This window comes from Dasypus novemcinctus, chromosome 12 (genome assembly GCF_030445035.2).
Source record: "Dasypus novemcinctus isolate mDasNov1 chromosome 12, mDasNov1.1.hap2, whole genome shotgun sequence".
In the NCBI taxonomy this organism is placed as follows: Eukaryota; Metazoa; Chordata; class Mammalia; order Cingulata; family Dasypodidae; genus Dasypus; species Dasypus novemcinctus.
This window is the reverse complement of record NC_080684.1, coordinates 112,547,054-112,567,582: the sequence shown is the minus strand read 5'-3', so window position 1 is coordinate 112,567,582 and position 20,529 is coordinate 112,547,054. Positions and strand designations below refer to the sequence as shown.

Sequence of the window (20,529 nt, the reverse complement as noted above, 5' to 3'; positions counted from 1 at the left end):
CCCTTTCACTTCAGATTTTACATATTTGCATCTTCTCTCTTTTTTCTTTGTCTAGCTAAGGGTTCATTAATTTTATTTATCTCAAAGAACTTTTGGTTTTGTTCTATTTTTTAAATTTTCAGTTTCATTTATTTTTGCTCCAATCTTTGTTATTTCTTTCTTCTGCTTGCTTTGCGATTAGTTTGCTGTTCTTTTTCTAGTTCCTATGGGTGGTCCTACAGTAAGATCTTTGATTTTAGCTTTTCTTCTCTTTTAAGATAGGTTTTATGGCTATAAATTTCCCTCTTGGCACTGCCTTCACTGCATCCCATAAGGTTTTTTTTTGAAGATTTATTGTATTTACTTTATTTTTTCTTTATCCCCCTTCCGCCAGATGGTTCTCTCATCTGTCTACGCATTGTTTGCTTGCCTTCTCCAGGAGGCACTGGTAACTGAACCTGGCACCTCCCACAAGACAGGTGAATGCCCAATAGCCTGAGCCATATCCATTCCCTGCAGGCTGCAGCGTCTGCTGGCTTGTGGTATCTGCTTGTTGTTGTGGGAGGTGGAGTCTAGCTTGTTGTGGCGGGAGGTGGCATCTAGCTCATTGCAGTGGGAAGCAGTGTCTGCTCATCTTCTTTTAGGAGGCTCTGGGACCTGAACCCAGGATCTCCCATGTTGTAGGCAGGCACCCAAGTGGTTGAGCCACATCCACCTCCCTCTCATAAGTTTTGGTATGTTGTGTTCTTGTTTTCATTTGCCTTGAGATATTTTCTGAGTTTTCCTGCAATTTCTTTTTTGATCCATGGTTTTAGTTTGCTAAAACCTGCTGGGAGTAATATACCAGAAATGGGTTGAATTTTATAATGGTACTTGATTAGGTTAAAGCTTACAGTTCTGGGTCCATGGAAGTGTCCAAATCAAGGCATTATCAGGGGATGCCTTCTCCCTGAGCCGCAGTTGTGTGTAATCAGGTGCAGGGTAGCATCTGCTCTTCTTGGTCTCAGCCTTCTCCTCTGAGTCTCATTGCTCTCAGCTAGACTAAGGTGCTTCCTCTCAGCTTTTGCGTTCCATTGATTTCAGCTTCGGATTCCTCTCTGATTCTGCAGCTTTTTTTTTCTGTGTCTGAGGCTTTTATTCATCTGTATATAAGGTACTCCAGTAAGAGGATTAAGACCCACCTTGGGACATGCAATCTAATCAAAGGTCCTTAATTGAGGTAATTTAATCAAAAGGTACCACTACAATAGGTTTATACACACAGCAATGGATCAGCCCTAAGAACATGATTTTCTGGGGTCCACAGAAGCATCAATTGCCACACCCACTGATTTGTTTTTCAGAGTGTGTTGTCTAACTTCCATATATTTGAGTATTTTCCAGTTCTCCACTTGTTATTGATTTCCAGCTTCATTCCATATGGTCAGAGAAAGTTATTTGTATAATTACAATCTTTTAAAATTTATTAAAATTTGTTTTGTGACCCAGCATTTACTCTATCCTGAGGAATGATTCATGCACACTTGAGAAAAACACGTCCTGCTGTTTTGTAGTGCACTGTTCTGTATATGTCTATTAGGTCTTGTTCATTTTCCCTATTATTCAAGTTCTGCTTCTTTATAGATCTTCTATCTAGATGTTTCATCTACTGATGAGAGTGGTGTATCGAAGTCTCCAACTACTATTGTAGAGACATCTATTTCTCCTTTCAGTTTTTCTTATGTTTTCCTCATGTATTTTGGTGCGCCAAAGTTAGATGCATAAATGATTATTAGTTCTTCTTACAGATTTCCCCTTTATTTACATCTAGTGACCTTGTCTCTTATAACAGTTTTGCATTTAAAGTCTATTTTGTCCTATATTAGTATAGTTACCCCAGCTCTTTTTTGCTTACCGTTTGCATGGAATATTTTTCTCCAACCTTTAACTTTTAACCTATTTGTGTCTTTGAGTCTAAGGTCTCTTGTAAACAGCATAGGGTCAGCTCACACTTTTTTTCCATTCTGCCAATCTCTGTCTTTTGATTGGGGAGATTAATCCATTAACATACAATGTTATTACTGATTTAGATTTGTTTGAACAAATTTAATTGGTTGTTCCAAATTCTGTGTTTCCTCTGAAGTTCTAATTTGTTCCTTTGTCTGGGCCATATCTTCCTGTTTCTTAGTATGGCTTATAATTTCTTGCCGATGTCTAGGCATCTGGATTATCTTAATGAGTTTACTCTGAAGGTGAGTTTCTCTCTTTCCTAGTGTTTTATTGTTGATTGGTTTTGTGTTAAGGCTTTTCTTTGACACTTGGTTCAACTTACATTGACCTTTAGAGTAGCCTGTGCTTAACTGATCAAAAATTTTCAGCTCTTCTTCAGTTGATTCATGCCCTGGATATGTGGTACAATTTTTAAGATTGCACTTTTTGTGCAACTGTCTCACCTCCAGGAGAAAGCTTCTTCCCTCTGTTCCTTCTCTGGGAATCTTGATTTATTCTGTTTCATTTTGCCTCTATAGTTTTCTTATACTCCTTTAGTTGTCTCCAGCTGCCCCTGCTTGGAAGGCAAACTCCAGAAGGAGGGTCACCCCCAGAGAGGACCTTCCCAAGTCAGTTCTTCCCAAGTCAGTTCTTCCCAAGTCAGTCAAAATGGGGCCAGGGTCCCCAAAGAGGGTGCTGACTGGCTCCAAATTGCCCTAGGGAGGGGATGAGAAAGGATGCCAAAGCCTCTTCAAAGCTGTGCTTTACCTGGCCTGCCCAGTAGAAATTGCTGACCATCCCAAGAAACTTGAAGCTGCTTCTGTCTTTGCAAGTGGTCCAGCTTCCTTGCTGCAGGAAAACTTTTAGTGTACCAAATAAAATGCCATAACCTGCAAACTCAACTCTGATTTGCCTTTTGACAAGTCCAGTAAAAGACTGTGGCAGTGATAAAATGAATACCAAAGTATTTTATAAACTGAACTAATGACTTCTGAGGTCTTTTCCAGCAGTGAGAAATCAATCATCTCTGCAGGAGTGAAAGTGCTATAAGATTCTATCTGCCAACCCAGAGAAGGCTTCTGTGAACACACACAGGACAGGGTCCAGACAAAACACATTTCTCTTGGGCTGATAATGGCCTAGCAATCACATTAAAGGTGATGCAGGGTCTGGCGCAAACAAGAAAGCTGTTTTCAGGCCTCTTCCCTCCATCTGCTTTCTATGGCTTTCAGCTTGAGGCTCCACAATGTAAAACCAAGCCCTATCTCATCAGTCCAAGAGCAGCCAATCCACTTTCTTTAATATCCCAGGTGGATAGTAACCCAAGAGCAAGAAGAATATTTGCCAGATGTCTACAGACCATCCTTGATATCCCTCCTTCCCTGCCCTCCAGACCCAAGCCTTTACCAAGTCCTGGCAATTGTAACTTCCAAATATATCTCACATCCATACATTCTCTCCCTTTCCACTGTCAATGCTCCAGGTCAAGCCACTGCTCCCTGGAACAGTGCAGCAGCCTCTTCATGGGTCTCCTGGTTTCTACTCTGGGCCCTCCTGCTCCACACTGTAGCCAGGGAAATGTCTCCTTAACACTTTAAGCTCCACTCTGTTCTCAAGATAAAACCCAAATTCATGTTATGGCCTGCAAGTTTTTGCATGATGTGGCTGCGGCTTCCCCAGACTCACCTGGAGCTTTCTTTTTCTCCAGGCTTATAAGTCTTTCAGTCTGTATTAGTCAGGCAAAGAGGTTCTGATGCAAAGTATCAGAAATCCATTGGCTTTCATACAGGGCACTTATTTGGGGTAGAAGCTTACAGTTACAAGGCCCTAAAGAGTCCAAGTCAAAGTTGTTTTCTCACCAAAGTCTGTTTCCACATGTTGAAGCAAGATGGCAGGCCACCTCTGCCTGGTCTCTCCTACCTTCTTCCTCTTAAGGCTCTGTGCCAGCCTCTTCCAATCTCAGCTGTCAGCTAGCATAGGGCTCATCTCTCGGGGCTTCCTCTATCAGTCTGGCATTGGGCTCATCTCTCAGGGCCTCTTCTATCAGTCTGGCACAGAGCTCGTCTCTCAGGGCCTCCTCTATCAGTCTGCACAGGGCTCATTTTTTAGGGCCTCCTCTATCAGTCTGGCAGAGGGCTCATTTCTTTCCAGGCCTTGTTAGCTGCTCAGCTGCTCTGTTCTCTTCAGCTGCAAACCATAAAGCAAATGAACGGCTCACCTCTCCCTGGGGCACCAGGATCAAAACTGACAAAGTTCTCTCTTCTTGTCTTCTTCTGTGTATCTACTTGAGTATCGGTTTATATAGGCCAGGGCTTCTTAACAAGAGGCCTGTGAGCCTGAATTGAAATACAAAAAACATTATTTTTGTGGAGATGTGTTGGTGTGGGTGTGATATAGTTAATAAGTAATACACAGAATAGTGTGGACTTAGTAAGGGGTCCGTGCTTTTCACTTCACTGGCAAATGGGTCTGTGGAACAAAAAGGTTAAGAATCCCGATATAGCCCACCAAGGGAGCGGGGAGTCAACATGAGTTACACCTTACTAACGTGGCTGAATCAAAACTCTAATCTTAACATAATTTAAGCAAAGACATCTCAGCTAACTCTAATGTAATTAAAGGGTATCACACCCAGAGGAACAGACCAGTTTATAATATCTCCTTTTGGAATTTACAAATAATCTCAAACTGCCACACAGACCCAAAGGCTTTTTGTCCAGAAGACAGCCTTTGTGTGGAGGTTTCCCCTGTCTAACCCCGACTCACCCAGCAGAGCTTAGCTGCCATAACTTCTACCTTCACCGTTGACTCCTCTCAGTAATCTCTTAAGTGCAGTTATCTGATTTCTGTCTGCCCCACTGGAAGGGCAGCTCCAAAAAACAGTCCCTACTCGGTGCGTATGGCACAGCTGCCCTTCACAGGTAGTGTGTTGAATGAACCAGCCAACACACCTGAGCCAGCAGTCCCAAGGCAAGCTGCAGCGATTCTCCAAGGAAGGAGGTCCTGGACAGAAGACGAGATTCTTGTACTCATGAGGGCTCGGTCATGCTCTTGCTTTGTTTTTGTTGTTGTTTTGGGTTTTGTGGGGATTTCTATTGAGTCCCAGGCCTCGTATGGGGGAAGCCGGTGCACAACCACTGAGCCACATGGGCTCCCCTGAGTTGTTTTCACGTTTTTTTGTTGCTGTTTTGTTTCGCTTTTTTTTTTTTTTTTTTTTTTTTAGGAGGAACGGGGAACAAACCCGGGAACTCCCACGTGGTAAGGAGGTGCTCAACCACTTGAGCCACATTCGCTTGCGCGCTCTTGGTTTTTAACAAACGGGTTGAGTCATTTCCACAAACTCATTCCATCATAAAATTATAAATTTTGGAAAGTGTCTAGCCATCTGCCTCCCACACCTGAAGCCCTCACCCCACCTCTTCCCCGAGGGGCGTCAACCCCCACAGTTCCTTCCACCGGCCCACCTGCTCCCCGCCCCACATATCTGCGACCCGTTCCCCAGCCTGAGGCCCAGTCCTGCACACCCTCACGGCCTCGGTGTTCCCTGAGGTCTGCGGACCCTCTCCCTCTGCCCCGGCCTAGACCACATCCGCCGCTGCGGAGATCCTGACGAGCCCGAGCCGGCATAGCGCTAGGCAGCCCGCGGCCCGGAGGGGTCCTTCAGGCCTTGGACCGGACAGCCCGGCGCGGGGTCCTCGCGCCGTTGCGTAGCAGCTGCGAGGACGCGGGCCGAGCCGGAAGCGGAGGGTGGTGCGGCGTCTTCCCGGGCGGCTCCCGGCGGCCGTGCTCTCTCGCCAGCCTCGCCCGGGAGCCAGGTGAGGGCGAGGCCGCCTAGCGGTCTCAGCATGTGGGAACTGCCCCTCCGAAGCCGACCCAGGACTCTGGGCTGGAGGGGACGTGGCCGGGGCCCGGCCCGGCGACCGGAGCCTGGGCGAGGGGTTCGCGCGGCGGAAGTGGGGCGTTGCCCAGACGTGGTGGTGTCCAGAAATGTTTGTTGAATGAAAGAACTTGCGCGTTGCTTCGCGAGGACAGTGACAGCCACTGACGGTCTTCGAGTACCGGGCGATACGGCTAGGTTTGGCTTTTGACGAGGTCGCTCCGGCTACAGGTGGGGGTGGAAGGGGCAGATCGCTCAGCATGTTTACCAAGCCCCTGCCACTTCCCAGGCGCTGCTAAACCCGGTTCAGGTCCCACCTAAGCAGAAGCAGTTAGCAATGCGGTAGCAGAGAGGGAGACTCGGACGCCTTGGTATAGTCCTCCCACACCCGACTCGTGTATACACCTGTCCTAGCTCTTCGCGCGGTAGGCTCTGACTCTTTGTGTGTCATCCTCGTTGAGCTGTAAGGTCTCTTTACCGTGAGTGCTCAGTAAATGTACCTCACTACCAAGCAGCGTCGTCGTTGTCGTGTTTATGCGCCCAGCAAGTACCGAGTCTGGAATATGACCCACGCTCAGTAATGTTTTTAAAGTCGTTTTTTACTTTGGAGGAGTGCACAGAGCCCGAGGAGCAACACTTGCACTGTTTTAACGTGTTGTTTGTGCCTAGCAGGCAATTTCACAAAGGAGTTTTGCACTGAGAGGAGACATCAGCAGCATTTAGGAGATCCCCGAACCTAGTAGAGACTGAAAGAGACCTGGAGAAGAAAGCCTGGGGATCACCAGTATTAAGGGAGGGAGAGAGGGAGAAAGTGGCACCTGCAGTCAGCAGTAGAATTGAGAGTGAAGGAGAGTTGAGAGGCTGGGGATGGAGGACCGGGAAGGTGGGCTGTGTGGTGTGGTAGGCGTCATTCAGTGATGGCAGCTCAGGGTTATCATCCAAGTGTCTCAGACACTGTCTCACATCAACCCTAAGACTTGGCGCCTCTGCTTTTTAATCCTTGTTTTACAAGTGAGAAAGCTGTTTCATATGTAAAACCTGTAAAGCTTCAGCAGATGGCAGTGGGAAATCTGGTGTTGACATAGCTGCAGCAGGGAGATAAGAGGACTCCCCTAAAGAGGGCCATGACCAGGGTAGTCTTGGTGGGGACTGCATATGACTCCACAGCTCAGCTTGTAGTAGCCAGGGTTTGGCAATTGGAGTAGAACTTGAGTGTGACTTGGGTCTCCTCTTTGACTGGCTCATTGACACCCCTCTCAATATAAGGGGAAGAAGTAGAGTTGGTCGAGGGGACTTCCCATCTAACAACAGCCTCTCCTTGATTCTCCCAGACTGTCACGAGACCCTCTCCCCTCAGCTGAACCTCACTCTACAGCCTGGAGCCAATGGCTGGGGACAGAGCCAGACCCTGTGAGCTGGACCAAGAGAAATATGATGCTGATGAAAACGTGAAGATCATCTGCCTGGGGGATAGTGCAGTGGGCAAGTCCAAGTATGTTGAGAGGTTAGGGAAGCAAGACCAGGGCCAGAGCAGAGCTCAGCAGGCACATAGGAGCATAGCTGCTAGGCGCTGAGAGTGGGTAGTATTGGCTGGAGCACAGGGAATTGAGGAGCTCTGTGAAATGTCATGGGCACAGAGGAATCTGAGCTTTGTCCTGTCTGTGAGGCCTGGCCCAGGTGCAGGGGGGGTCACCCTGCAGACTGTTGAAGCAGTCCAGCAAGGAGGTGAGAACTGGTTTTTGTGTATGTGTGTGGACTGATGGATCGAGAGGGTGACAGGGCGAACAGAGAAAGGAAGGTATGGAAAGTGTGAGCAGTACATCCAGTCACAGGTTGGGTGAAGGAGGTAAAGATATTTTCTGGAAGGAACTCAATGAGACTGAGGAGAGAAATGATGACCTTCGTCATCATAAAGATTCACTTACTTGCTGCATAGATAGGGACTCCACACCTGGAGAGCTGAAGGGAGGCTGCATAGTTTGGCTGCTGGTCTCCCCCAGGTCACCGTCCATTTCTCCCTTGCCATGGACTGGTGAGGGCACTTGTCCATTTCCGCCTCCATAAGGTGAGGTGGACTCAGTGCCAGTTTGGTCCTGTGTCCTTAGAGCTCCCAGTCGACCTTATTGTTCACTTGTATCATTATTAGCACACCTCGCACTCAGGTAGCTGTGTTTTTCCTCTTTCTGGGACTTCAGTGACACGACTGTCATCTTTTCTTATAGTCCCACAGGTCCCTGAGGTTCTGTTCATTGTTTCTCAGTCTTTCTTACCATTGTTTATATTGGATCATTTTTATTGTTCTATTTTCAAATTCAGTGATTCTTTCCTCTGCTCCGTCTTGCTGTGAGCCCATCCAGTGAGCATTTTTATTTCAGTTATTCTATTTGCAGTTCTAAATTTCCATTGGGTTCTTATCCATATATTCTATTTCTTTCCTGAGGCTTTCTTTTAAACCCTTATCAGGTAATTCCAACATCTGTGCCATCTCAGTGTTGGAATCTATTGTCTGTGTATATATGTAACAAAATATGCATAACAGTCACTTTCACCATTTTTAAGTAAACAATTCTGGGACATTAAAGAAACTGATAATGTTGTGTAACCTTCACCACTTTCTATTTCCAGAACATGTTCATCATCCAAAACTGCAATTTTTACCTATTAAGCAATAATTCCCCATTCCCCTCTCCTGCCACCCCTGGTAACCACTATTCTACTTTATTTCTCTATGAATTTGCTTATTCTAAGTACTTCATATAAGAGAAATCATGCAGTATTTGTCCTTTTGTGTTTGGCTTATTTCACTCAAGTCTTATCCAGGTTGTACCATGTACCAGCACTTCCCTTTTTGAATAATATTCCATTGTGTGTTTATCCTGTTGATGGACATTTGGGCTACTTCCACCCTTTGGCAATTGTGAATAATGCCACTGTGAACATTGGTGTACAAATATCTGTTCAAATTCCTGCTTTCAATTCTTTTGGGTAAATACCTAGGAGTGGAATTGCCGGTCATATGATAATTCTATGCTTACCTGCCTAAGGAACTGCCAAACTGTTTTCCACAGTGACTGCACCATTATTACATTCCCATCAACAATGAACTAGTGTTCCTATTTCCCTACAGCCTCACCAACACTTATTTTCTGTTTGTTTTTAATCATCCTAGTGGGTGTGAAGTGGTGTCTCATTGTAGTTTTGATTTGCATTTCTAATATGTCTTGGTGTTGAGTATTTCTTCCTGTGCTTGTTGCCCATTTGAATCTCTTCTTTGGAGAAATCTCTATTCAAATACTTTGCCCATTTTTAAATTGGGTCATTTGTCTTATTGCTATTGAATTATAGGAATTCTTTGAATACTCAAAAGTTTTTCATTTTGATTAAGTCCAACTGATCTGTTTTCTGTTGTTGCTCATGCTTTTGCTATTAAAAATTAAGAATTCATTGCCTAATACAAAGTCCTGAGGATATTATGCCTCTGTTTTATATTATTATCTCTTATACTTAGGTTGTTCATCCACTTTGAATTAATTTTTCTATATGGTTAGAGGTAGGGGTCCAGAGTCATTCTTTTACATGTGGATTTCCAGTTGTCATACTGTTGTGTTTTTTTTTTCAGATTTATTTTTTTATTTTATTTCTCTCCCCTTCCCCCCCACCCCGCCCCAGTTGTCTGTTCTCCGTGTCCATTTGCTGCATGTTCTTCTTTTTGTCCGCTTCTGTTGTTGTCAGCAGCACAGGAATCTGTGTTTCTTTTTGTTGCGTCATCTTACTACATCAGCTCTCCATGTGTGCGGCGCCATTCCTTGGCAGGCTGCACTTTCATGCTGGGCAGCTCTCTTTATGGGGTGCACTCCTTGCGTATGGAGCTCCCCTACGCTGGGGGCACCCCTGCATGGCATGGCACTCCTTGCACTCATCAGCACTGCACGTGGGCCAGCTCCACACGGGTCAAGGAGGCCCAGGGTTTGAACCGCAGACCTCCCATGTGGTAGATGGACGCCCTGTCCTCTGGGCCAAGTCCACTTCCCCACACCATCTTTTGAAGAGTATTCTTTCTCTATTGAATGGACTTGGACCCTTGTTGGAAACAAATTGGCCATAAATGTGGGCATCTACTGTCTTTTTCATATGATTTGACATCTTCCTGGTTTTTGGTCTGACAAATGATCTCCAATTGAAATTTGACATTTTGGGTATTGTATTATTCAGCCAAAGGGGTGTTGATGCAAAGTACCATAAATCTTTTGGCTTTTATAAAGGGTATTTATTTGGGGTCGAAGTTTAAAGTCACAAGGCCTTAAAGAGTAAGTTACTTCTGTCACCAAAGTCTGTTGCCATGTGTCGGAGCAAAATAGCTGCCGGTCTCTGTGAAGGTCCAGGCTTCCCCTTTTTTTTTTTTTTTTTTAATTTTATTTTATTTATTCATTTTTTTAAAAAATATTACATTCAAGAAATATGAGGTCCCCATTCACCCCTAACTCCCCCACCCCACCACTCCCCCTTCCTCTTAAGGCTTTGTGGTCCCAGCTTTCCGATCTCAGCTGTTAATTGGAATAAGACTCATCTCTCTTCCCAGGTCTCATTTCTTTCCGGGCTAAGCTGTTCTGGTCTCATCACAAGGTCAGCTGTAAACTATAAGGCGAATATCTCATCTCTTCCCAGGCTCCAGCATCAAAACCAAGTTTTCTACTCTGTGTTCTTCTCTGTGTGTCTACTTCCTTGTGAGAGCCTGTTTTATCTGCCCAAGGGGCTGGGACTCAACGCTGAGTCACACTCTGTTGAAGTGGTTGAATCAAAGCCCTACTCAACATAATTTACTCAGACAATTTAACTAAATCTAATACAATCAAAGGGTATCATTCCCAGAGGAACAGACCAGTTTAAAAACATAATCAAATATCTTTTTTGTAATTCATAAATAATATCAAATTGCTACAGGTATTATATTATGAGACTCTGAGTCTTACTTAAACCTTCCGTTTCCTTGCTTCCTGCAGCACTGCTCCAGCAGGTTACCTACCATCAGGGTGGGTGGAAGTCCAGGATTCCCATTTGGCCTCCAGTAGTTGGGGAAGATGGAGGGGGGCCTGCCCCCTCATCCCTCCTTCATGAGCAAGGAGGTCCAGCCAGCCCCACCCCACTCATCCTTTCTAGCATGTTGGGCTGCAGTAGAGCAGTTACTGTCTCACAGTTTTGTGTCTTCCCAAGCCTTTGGATGGGGCCTTGTCTGTACTTTTTGCCTTTCTAGGTTGCAGGCTGTTTCAGCTCCAAGTCTGGGAAGTATGAGGCCAAAAGAAAACCCAGGAACTTACCACTGTGTTCTTCTTGTATCCCTGGGTCTCCAGCCAGTCTGCCTTCTCTCCACCTTCCAGAATCTTCCTATATTTGCTTTATTTATAATGTCCAGTGATTTTAGTTCTCCTTAGCAGAGGGAATAGGGAAAAGTACATCTACTCCATCTTCCCAGAAGTTGAAGTTATAGAGAGCTTTTTCAGAATCTTTCATTCCCAAATATTTCTTAAGCTTCCTTTATGATTTCTAACCCACAAGTTACTTAGAAGTGGGTTTGTATGTTTGATTGCTTTTTAATGTCTAAATACGTGGGGTGTGTTTTAGTTTCCTGGGCTTTTTTTCTCTCTGGATTTCATTCTGCTTATAAAGGACTCCAGTAATAGGATTAAGACCCACCCTGACGGGGGGCAGCACACACTCCACCTGAAGTAGCCTCATCAGTAGGTCCTGCTTGCAGTGGGTTCACACCCGCAGGAATGGATTAAGTTTAAGAACATGTTTTTTGGGGGTACATATAGCTCCCAACCACCACAGAGTGTTAACATTTGCTTTTGCTTTTCTATATATGTGTGTATGTATATATGTATGTGTGTGTGTGTATATATGTATGTAACCTTATTGCATTGTGGTGAGAACATAATCTTGATGAGATCTATTTGGGAGGAGGTATTTTTGAGGTTTTCTTTATGCTCTAATTGGAATTAATGGTTATGTAAGCTGGCAGTACGCTCTTTGGAGTCAGGGAATGTAAAAACTTAAGTTTTTTAACTATGTTGAAATTCATTTATTCAAATATTGTCTGAACTTTATTATGCTGTCAGTGCCACTCTAGCCACTGGGGCACAGCAGCCAACTAAAAATTCAAAAACTACTGATTGAAATGCCATCCTAATTGAGAGAAAGAACGTAAATAAGGAAGATTCTTAATATGTGCTACAAGGAAAATAAATGAAGCATGAAAGTGGGGGTGAGGAGTGTGAGGTGGGGATGGAATGCCCCATTTATAAATAGAGTGAGCAAGGACACGCTCCCCACTGGAAGACGAGTGAGCAAGGCCTGAAAGAGGGAGAGGCCACGGTCCCTCCGGCCCCCCCACCCAGCCTCCCTGTGCGTGGAGTGGGGGAATTGGACCTGGGTGCCAGGGTTGGGGCAGCGGACCTCAGAGCCTCACGCTTCCAGCAGCAGGAGGTGCTTAGTGACGAAGAGTCTGGTTGTGGTGCAGTCCTGGTCTCCACCCCGTTTGGAGAATGGGGTGATACCATTAATGAGATAATTCAGGGAAAGGTCAATGGGCTTGAGACTTGCTGTGTTTGTGGTTCAGACTGCCCCAGCACAGCTGTTATTTCCTCAGCTGACATCAGTGCTCAGCTGCTGGGTGGGCTGCAGCAGAGCCGAAGTGCTCTGGAAGCGGGTGTGGGCGTTCCCTGGGCACTGTCTATAGAAGGGCGCTGCATGTGTGTGAGGTGGGCAGGAGGGGAGGGGTCACAGACCGAGGTGACCAGCCTGGGGGTCATGGCAGGAGGGGAGGGGTCATGGATGGGCCCGGGTGGCCAGCCTGAGGGGGTGGCAGGAGGCCAGCTGAGCTCCCTGCCGTCCTTACAGACTCATGGAGCGGTTTCTCATGGATGGATTGTATCCTTCAAGCTTGGAGCTGCTCCTACCCCTGTCCCCACAGCTCTGCCCTCCTGGTAGCCACCTCAACCCCACCGCCCTGTTGCCACCTGCTGCCAGTGAGGGTTGGGGATTGAGCGTGGGGCTGACCCAGGTGACATCACAGCAGTATGTGTCATTAGGGCCTCTCCTGCCTTCTGGTTTGTTTTGTGTTAGGAAGGCAGCAGAATGGCCTACAGCCCCTGGTCTAGGGTCAAATGTCTTGAGTTCAGATCCCCCCTCCCCTCCTCAGTAGCCTCTGACCTCGGGCAAGTCCCTTCACCTCTGAGCCTTGGGATCCTTAATGCACAAAGTGCGCCTCGTGGCATCCCACGACCCCAGGAGGAAGGCAAGTCTCCGAGAGAGTCATCCTTCTCTGGCCTGCTGGGGTCTGGCTGTGGTCTCCACTTAGTTGAGTGGAGCCCCCACCGCTGCTCCCAGCCCCTCACCCGCCATCCTGGACCTCCCCTGCCGGGCCCACAGGCTTACAGAGGAGGTGGTGACCAGCCGGAGACCCCCTCTGTGGGAGTCCAGGCTCACACGCAGCCTGGCTTGGCCTTTGCCCATGGAAGCCCCTGCCTCCTGCTAGCCGCATCCCCTCTGGGTGCAGAGCCAGATCCTTGGGCGTGAACAACGCTTTGTAGGACCAGCCCTTCCAGCTGCCCCCATAACTGGCAGATTGTTCAAGTGTGGAGTCAGACCCACCTTGAGAACTGGGTTTTTAAAAGCTCCCAGGGGCCTCTGCTAAGCCTCTCTCACGTCCTGTCCTGGGCCCAGCACCTCCTGGAAGAGCGCGTCACTGCTGCCGCCTGACCCCAAGTGCTCTCCAAGCGGCGAGCCAGTCGCCCAGCATCTGCAGCAACAGGAGACGGCTCTCCAGCGTGTCTCGCACACGGCCCCTAAGCTGGGGAGCAGCTTGTCCCCGGTAGGGCAGGGCACTGTTGCTGCCTGTGGGGGGGCTCCTCTGGAGCCTGCCAGAGCCCCATCCCTGAACAAGCCTCAGTTTCCAGCTGCTTGAGGCTGTTTACAATGTCTCTGGAAAATTCTGTTCCACGTTTACCTCGGACCTGGCCCCTGCCCACCCTCAGGCAGGACTTTTGAAGCTAAAAGTCTAAAATCTAAATAGCTCCAGAAAGGAGAGGAGGAGAGGGCCCAGCCCCAGCCCCTTCCTCCCGGTCTGTTCATCTGCCTCCTTAACCCGTGCAGTCAGCCCCAGCAGCTGTCCACGTACGCCCTGACGCTCTACAAGCACACGGCCACGGTGGACGGCAAGACCATCCTAGTGGGTGAGCAGTGGGGGCCATGGCGGCCTGGGGGGGTGAAGGAGGGGAGGGGCTGGGCAGAGAGGGGGAAGGACGGGAGTGGAAGGCAGGAAACGAGACTCAGATGGGCAAGGAGGCTGCTGGCTTCGAGGTGGTAGATTTCCTGAGTTCCAGGGCCTCCAGTTCCACCAACTGGAGAAGTCACACCTGTGCTCTGCAAGCCCTTCCGCCGAGTTCTGACCTTCCCCAGGGCCATCCCCACGCTCTGGCCAACTGGCCTCCATCGGTGGCTGCCCAGGCTTTGTCCTCGAGCACACCTGGCTGCCTGTGCTCCTGCCTTCTCCCTCTCGGGGCTTGCTTCTGCATGCTCTGTCCCCTGGTCCTGGCCCGCCTCCCCCCACCCAGCCCTGTCCACAGGCACACCGCTGCCCGGCACATGGAGCTGCAGCTCCACCCACTTGGTTTGTCCTCGAGGTGCTGCTGCTCAGCTCTCCTAGGGCTGTGCCCTCAGCCCACATGAACTCTGCTTACGTTGCAGACTTTTGGGACACGGCGGGCCAAGAGCGGTTCCAGAGCGTCCACGCCTCCTACTACCACAAGGCCCACGCCTGCATCATGGTACGAGACCTGCTAGGAGCGCCGGGCGCTCACCCATTCCGGGGACTGGGAGGTGGGTTCAGAGTCACCCAGGGACTGCTTCACATGCCTGTGCACTCCCAGGGCTCCTAGCAAGGGTCTCGGGCAGGGGTGGGTCATTTCAGTAGCCAGGGTGAAGGCAGCCATGCTCGCAAGAGGGGCGAAGCAGGGCTCCAGCTGCAGGGGCAGCCTCCTCTGGGCAGACACGTGACAGGTGGGCCACAGCCCTGCATGGCAGAGCCCACAGAAAACCCTCCGGACCAGCTGCTCTCCTCCTTCCAAGCCTCTGGATGTGCTGTGACCACATGCCCCAACCTGGAAAGAGATGTGTGAACTCTTGACCTTTTGAACCTCATGCACCTGAATTACCTGGATTGGTGTAAAGAGGAGCATGCTTTCCTTTTGGTCAACTTCTAAAGCCTTGTGGATACCTGACATCTATAACATGAGATAACAGATGGTTTTCCAAATTAGGGACCCTAGCACCTGTCAGCAAGTGACAACTTGAAACTTCTTAGAACAGCATTCAGGGTGTTTCTTCATACAGACCCCGAAACCTGATGGGTCAGGGGTCAGCACAGGGAACAGCAGGGGCAGTACATCTCTGCTCCACTGTACCTGGGGTCCTCTGGAGGGGTCTTCACCTCCCCGGCTGTTAGCCCATACTCAGCATGGGCTAGCTGAGCTTCCCCCAAAACCGAGTGGAAGCAGGGTTCCTTTTGTGGCCAAGCCCTGGCAGTTGCATGGCATCGCTCCCACTGGCCCAGATTCAAGGGGTGGGAGCAGACCTTGCCTCACCGTAGGAGGAGGGCCAGAGCCACAGTGCTGGAGGAGCACTGCCATGGGGGACTCCCTCTTTGGAGTAGGAAATCCACCACGGTGCGTGCCACAGCATCAGGACCCGACCCATCCTCCAGCTTGCCTTCTGCAACCTACAGCACTTTATCTTGGGCACGGAGAGGGTCGTGCAGGTGAGCAGTGCAGCAGCAGATACCCCACCCCACCCCCAACTCACTCTTGAAATTCCGCTAGCTGTCCTGGCCTCCGCAAAGCCTCATTCAGCAGTCTCACTAGACTTGCTGTGCCCCGCAGCACTCCGACCACTTCTCGCACTGGGCGTCATCTGGGATGTGCATGTGCAAGATGCCAGGGGCAGCAGTGGGCAGCCTGACCCATGCACAGACACGCAGTGGTAAAGTGCCTGAGGTGCCTGTCACCCAACCCCTTCTGCCATGCCTCTTAAGCAAGCATAGAATCCCTTGAAATTTTAACAAAATTTTAATGCTAGTAATTACAAGGGATCAAAACAAAAGAGAGTGATGGAGGCAAAGGGGCTGCCTGTTCCCAGTGCCACTCGGTGGTTGGGGCTTGCCTCTGCCCTCTGGGAGTCGCCCCCACCTGCCGTAATCTCTGCTCTGACATCTGAGGCCCGAGGGGGTCTCGGGCCTGAAGTTGCTCCACCCCTATAGGCACCCCCACTACCCCGGGCTGCTGCACGGGGCCTGGCAGGTGGTGCTCTCCTGATGCAACATGGGGAACTGACCATCCCACAAGGAGGCGGGACTGTGCCCTGGACATGCTGGCACTAGTCAAGACCTGGTGGGTGCCTGTCTGCGGGCATAGGAGCCGTGACCTTGCCTTAAAGGCCTGCTGGGGTTTTGAGTTCCTCCTGGCTTTCAAAATAAAGAGAGGAAACTGGGAACAGCCACCAGTGGAGGATGCTCAAGAAAGCAGACCTAGACAAGAGGTGAATCTGCTTGGTGACAACAGCCTGGTGTGAGCAGATGCCAGAAGTTTCCTTGCAAATGCTGTACATGAAGTCCTCGTTGGGAATTCAGGACAGTGGGGTCATTTGTGGAAGCTGGGCCTGGAGGGTGCTGTGGAGGAGCCTCTGGGTGGGCCGTCCCTCCTGCTTGTGCCCGACACGGCCAGGCGTGGACCCTCTTGTGCTCCGGTAGAGGCTGGGTGGTCTCAGCAGGCCGGGCCTGTCTCAACCCACAGGGCCCCTGCAGCCGCTGCTCAAGTCAAGTAGTTTAAAATAGGTAAAAAAACAAATTATCCAAAGGTACTAAAATTATGATAAAAACAACAAAATGTAAAAATTAATTTTTAAAAGTTTAAATACAAAATGAAGAGACGTTTAAATAAAAGCTTAAAAGTAAATCAGTAGTAACTGAAAGGAAATTCAAGAAACTTATTACAAAGGAATTTTAAAATAGTCTAAGCAATAAAATTAATAGATAAGAATGAATCAAAAATTTTAATTTTAAATATATAATTTGTAAAATAATATAATTTTAATATATAATTTCTAATGGTTAAAATAGGTAAATAAGGTTAGGTGACAGGGTAAACTAGGAATAACAGGCTAAGAAGCACGCGTGTGGGCCTCAGGGCTCCTGCAGGGCGGAGGTGGGAGCCGGCAGAGCCTGGGCGGGGCCTGAGGCGTGTCCTCTGCTCCTTGCAGGTGTTTGACGTACAGAGGAAAGTCACCTACAAGAACCTGAGCACCTGGTACACAGAGCTGCGGGAGTTCAGGCCGGAGATCCCCTGCATTGTGGTGGCCAATAAAATTGATGGTGGGGGCCGTCCCTGCAGGCGGGTGTCGTGGCTGTGGGGGCTTCACCACTCACCTCCTCGCTCCTAGGACAGGACCCCCAGTGGCCCACCCTCCCCAGTGAGGTGCCAGCCAAGCCGACCCCCCTCTTCCCGTACCATGGACTCTTCTAGGATGAGTCGCGATTCCCCTGTCCCTCCATGTGCTGGACCCCCTCCAGCCCCTCTCCCTTTGCCTTGATGGACACATCACGACTTGCCTTCTCCCTCCACAGCAGACATAAAGGTGACCCAAAAGAGCTTCAATTTTGCCAGGAAGTTCTCCCTGCCCCTGTACTTTGTCTCTGCTGCTGATGGCACCAACGTCGTAAAGGTAATGATGGGCTGTGAGGGCAGGGAGCTGGGAAGGAGGGTTGGGTCCAGGGATGGCAGGGGCAGGGCTGGGGCCCAACTTGGGCAGGAAAAGGGCCAGGGTGAAGTAAGGGGCACCACCTCGGCTGACCCTAAGGGGTGGTGTGTCGTGCGGACTTAGATGAGGCCAGTGGGGACAGGGGCACCCACTGCCATATTTTCCTTCCCACCGTCTCCACCTTACCCCCAGCTCTTCAATGATGCGATTAGATTGGCTGTGTCTTACAAACAGAATTCCCGGGACTTCATGGATGAGGTTTTGCAGGAACTCGAGGTAGGCCGGGCACATGCAGGTGGGATAGAGGAGCCAGGGCTTCTCTTCAGGGGGTGTGGATAGAAGCCCAGTACGTGGCTCTTCCCTGCTGTGGCTGCCCTGGATGGATCGGAGCTACAGTCTGTGCCTCACCTGCCACTTGTTCACAGAACTTCGAATTGGAGCAGAAAGAGGGGGATGTGCCAGACCAAGAGCAAAGCGGCAGCGAGAGCCCCTCTCCCTTCTGAGTCTGAGAAGGGGCCACTGTCCACAGCAATCTGGAGGATAGAAACATCTGTCGCTGCCTTTGAGTCTTCCATCTCCTGGAGCCAGAAGGATGGGGATGGGGTGAAGGGAGGAGGGAGGGGAGGCTGGAGCCCTTCCAAAGTACTCCTCCCCTCAGCAGTCATCCTACAAACCCACCCACCTCCACCGCCTATGCCCCCTGACCCTTCCACAGTTGTTCCTCCCCCTTGCTTAAGGACAAGGATGGGGTCAGTACCAGCAGACTCCCTGGACAGCAGAATTAGGGGTCAGTGTCCTTACTATGAACCCCCCCGCCGCCAGGGCCTAAGATGGTGAGCAGAATCAGGAAATGAGCCTCAGAGTCTGAAATAAAAGGAAAGTAAGATTTTTTTTCCTTCAAAACTGACTTTAGGGCCTAATCCTTGCATTTCCACCAAAGAAGAGATCTAATCCCTGAACACACCACCACCCACCCCTGCAGAATTTGGGAGGACTCAGGCCTTTTCCCACATGGTCTAGTATCACTCAGCCTTCCAGCCAGCTTTTAAGGAGTGTGAGTGTCGGCTCTTGGTTTCACAGGCCTGAGCACCTGTGCTTCGGGAACTCCTCTAACATGGCCAGTGCATTTGGTGAACCGTGAGGCTGAGGTACAGCAAGGTGGCTCGTCACTATTTACTAATACGAAACGTTATTGTTGGTGAGTGCCAGAGGTCTGTGCAGCCACACCCCAAGGCAGACCCCTCTGGGAAGACTATCGACTTCAAGAGGAGCTTGCTCTAAACTCTACTTCAGCACTGGGTCATTCCTTCACTCTTCAAGGACTAGTTTAACCTTGTGCCTGGTGGGCAGCTGAGGGGTGACCCCTCTGGGACTCAGGTACATTTTATGACAATCTCATGCATCACTTGTGCATTGTTTCATTTTGTCTTCACTGTGGCTTCTTTTTATTTTTTTTTACAATAAAGGTTGAATTACATAAACATTGACTATTTGTGCAAACTCCATGGGTCTTAAGTGTACTAGCATAAAAGCCACAAAAGAATTTGCAGCTTTCTAACTGTATTCATGAAGGGAACCCGAGTCAACTCTTGAAGTGCCATAATTGAGACAATTTGAATGGCATTTAGTGTTTTAATGGAATGGGCATTATTTTGGGGAGCTCAAGAACAAACATTTTAAATTAATAATATTTATGTTTTCGACTTAAAGAGATTTCACCTGACCAAGGACTTTGGCCATGCATTACCAGTGAGGTGGGGTGGAAAAGCCTGTGGTTACTACAAATGATTATAAACAGTATTTTTTAAAAATTTATTGAAGTAAACATACATAAACAGTAAGTGTATAGTAATAGTTGTGAACTTACAAAACAATGAACTTACAAAACAAACATACATAGCATCATACAGGACACATACCTCACCCTACCACCAATACCTTGCATTGTTAAACCTTTTTAACTAATGATTAAAAAGCATTGTCAAAATATTACTACTAACCAAAGTATTTTTCCCCCAACCCACCCTATTGTTATTATCTATATCATTTATATATGAACATACATAAACAATTAAGTGTAATAGTAAAAGCTGTTAACTTATACATAGGAAATAAGTATAACATCATACAGGGCTCCCATACATCAACTCTCCATCAACACCTTGCGTTATTGTGAGATATTTGTTACAAATTATGAAAATATTGTCAAAATCTTACTACTAATTATCGTCCTTATCTTACATTTGGTGTGTTTTTCCCCCAACCCACCCTATTTTTTAAATATGTTTTTTATGACAGAAGTTGTAAACTTAAAAACCAATCATGCACATGTGCAGAATTCCCAAACAACATCCCTCTATCAACACACCACACTGTGGTGGAACATTTGTTACAGATTTATCATCTGATTATTACCATGTCCATAGTGTACATTTGGCACACATTTCCCATACTGCCCCATTATCAACAGCACATCTTTGGCATACATATAAGAATATTATTACTGGTAACCACAGTCCATAGGTTACTCCAGTTGAGTTTTTCCCATGCTTTTCCACTAAAAACAGAATTTTTTAAATAATGGCTTTATACAACAGCTTTTTAATATTCACATACATAAAATTCACCATCAGTATTGGTTTTACCTAACTATTTTGGGTCAGGTTGCCTAAAAGCAGGGCCTGAGAAGGGGATTCTTGTTCAAAGGATTTATTGGGGATGTTATCTCAGGAGAAGCGGAGTAAGGGAAGCAAGATGGAGCAGGAGACAAGAAGCTGAGCCAGATTGTGGTCTCTGCTGGGACTTCAAACTCACATCCCTGGGAAGTTGTGAAGGACAAACTGCCCCCCATATTTGGTCCCACCTCCAGTCCAGGAGGGCCTTTTGAGCCAATCAGT

The 20,529-nt window shown here is 48.2% G+C and overlaps 1 protein-coding gene and 1 long non-coding RNA gene across 10 annotated transcripts; one reads left to right on the top strand and one right to left on the bottom strand.

Annotated features, from left to right (window-relative positions):
• Positions 1-315: 315 nt before the first annotated feature.
• Positions 316-5,574, bottom strand: LOC131280677 (uncharacterized). Its single transcript, XR_009188410.1, has 2 exons — positions 4,899-5,574; positions 316-4,283 (listed from the first exon to the last, which is right to left on the bottom strand). It is a non-coding gene; the product is annotated as an uncharacterized lncRNA (long non-coding RNA).
• Positions 5,575-5,649: 75 nt separating this feature from the next.
• Positions 5,650-19,119, top strand: RABL2B (RAB, member of RAS oncogene family like 2B). Of its 9 annotated transcripts, none has more exons than XM_023592250.2 (10): positions 5,650-5,762; positions 7,156-7,316; positions 12,722-12,751; positions 13,976-14,055; positions 14,570-14,649; positions 15,534-15,638; positions 17,135-17,246; positions 17,502-17,596; positions 17,825-17,908; positions 18,058-19,119. In XM_023592250.2, the coding sequence occupies exons 2-10, from the start codon at positions 7,210-7,212 to the stop codon at positions 18,133-18,135; spliced, it is 771 nt and encodes a 256-aa protein (XP_023448018.1). In that variant the 5' UTR covers positions 5,650-5,762; positions 7,156-7,209; the 3' UTR covers positions 18,136-19,119. The 9 variants fall into 9 exon arrangements, with proteins under 9 accessions (XP_023448018.1, XP_023448017.1, XP_004470389.1 ...); XM_023592249.2 differs by having other exon boundaries at positions 17,499-17,596; XM_071219140.1 differs by having other exon boundaries at positions 5,672-5,762; positions 7,156-7,549; positions 17,499-17,596.
• Positions 19,120-20,529: the final 1,410 nt, after the last annotated feature.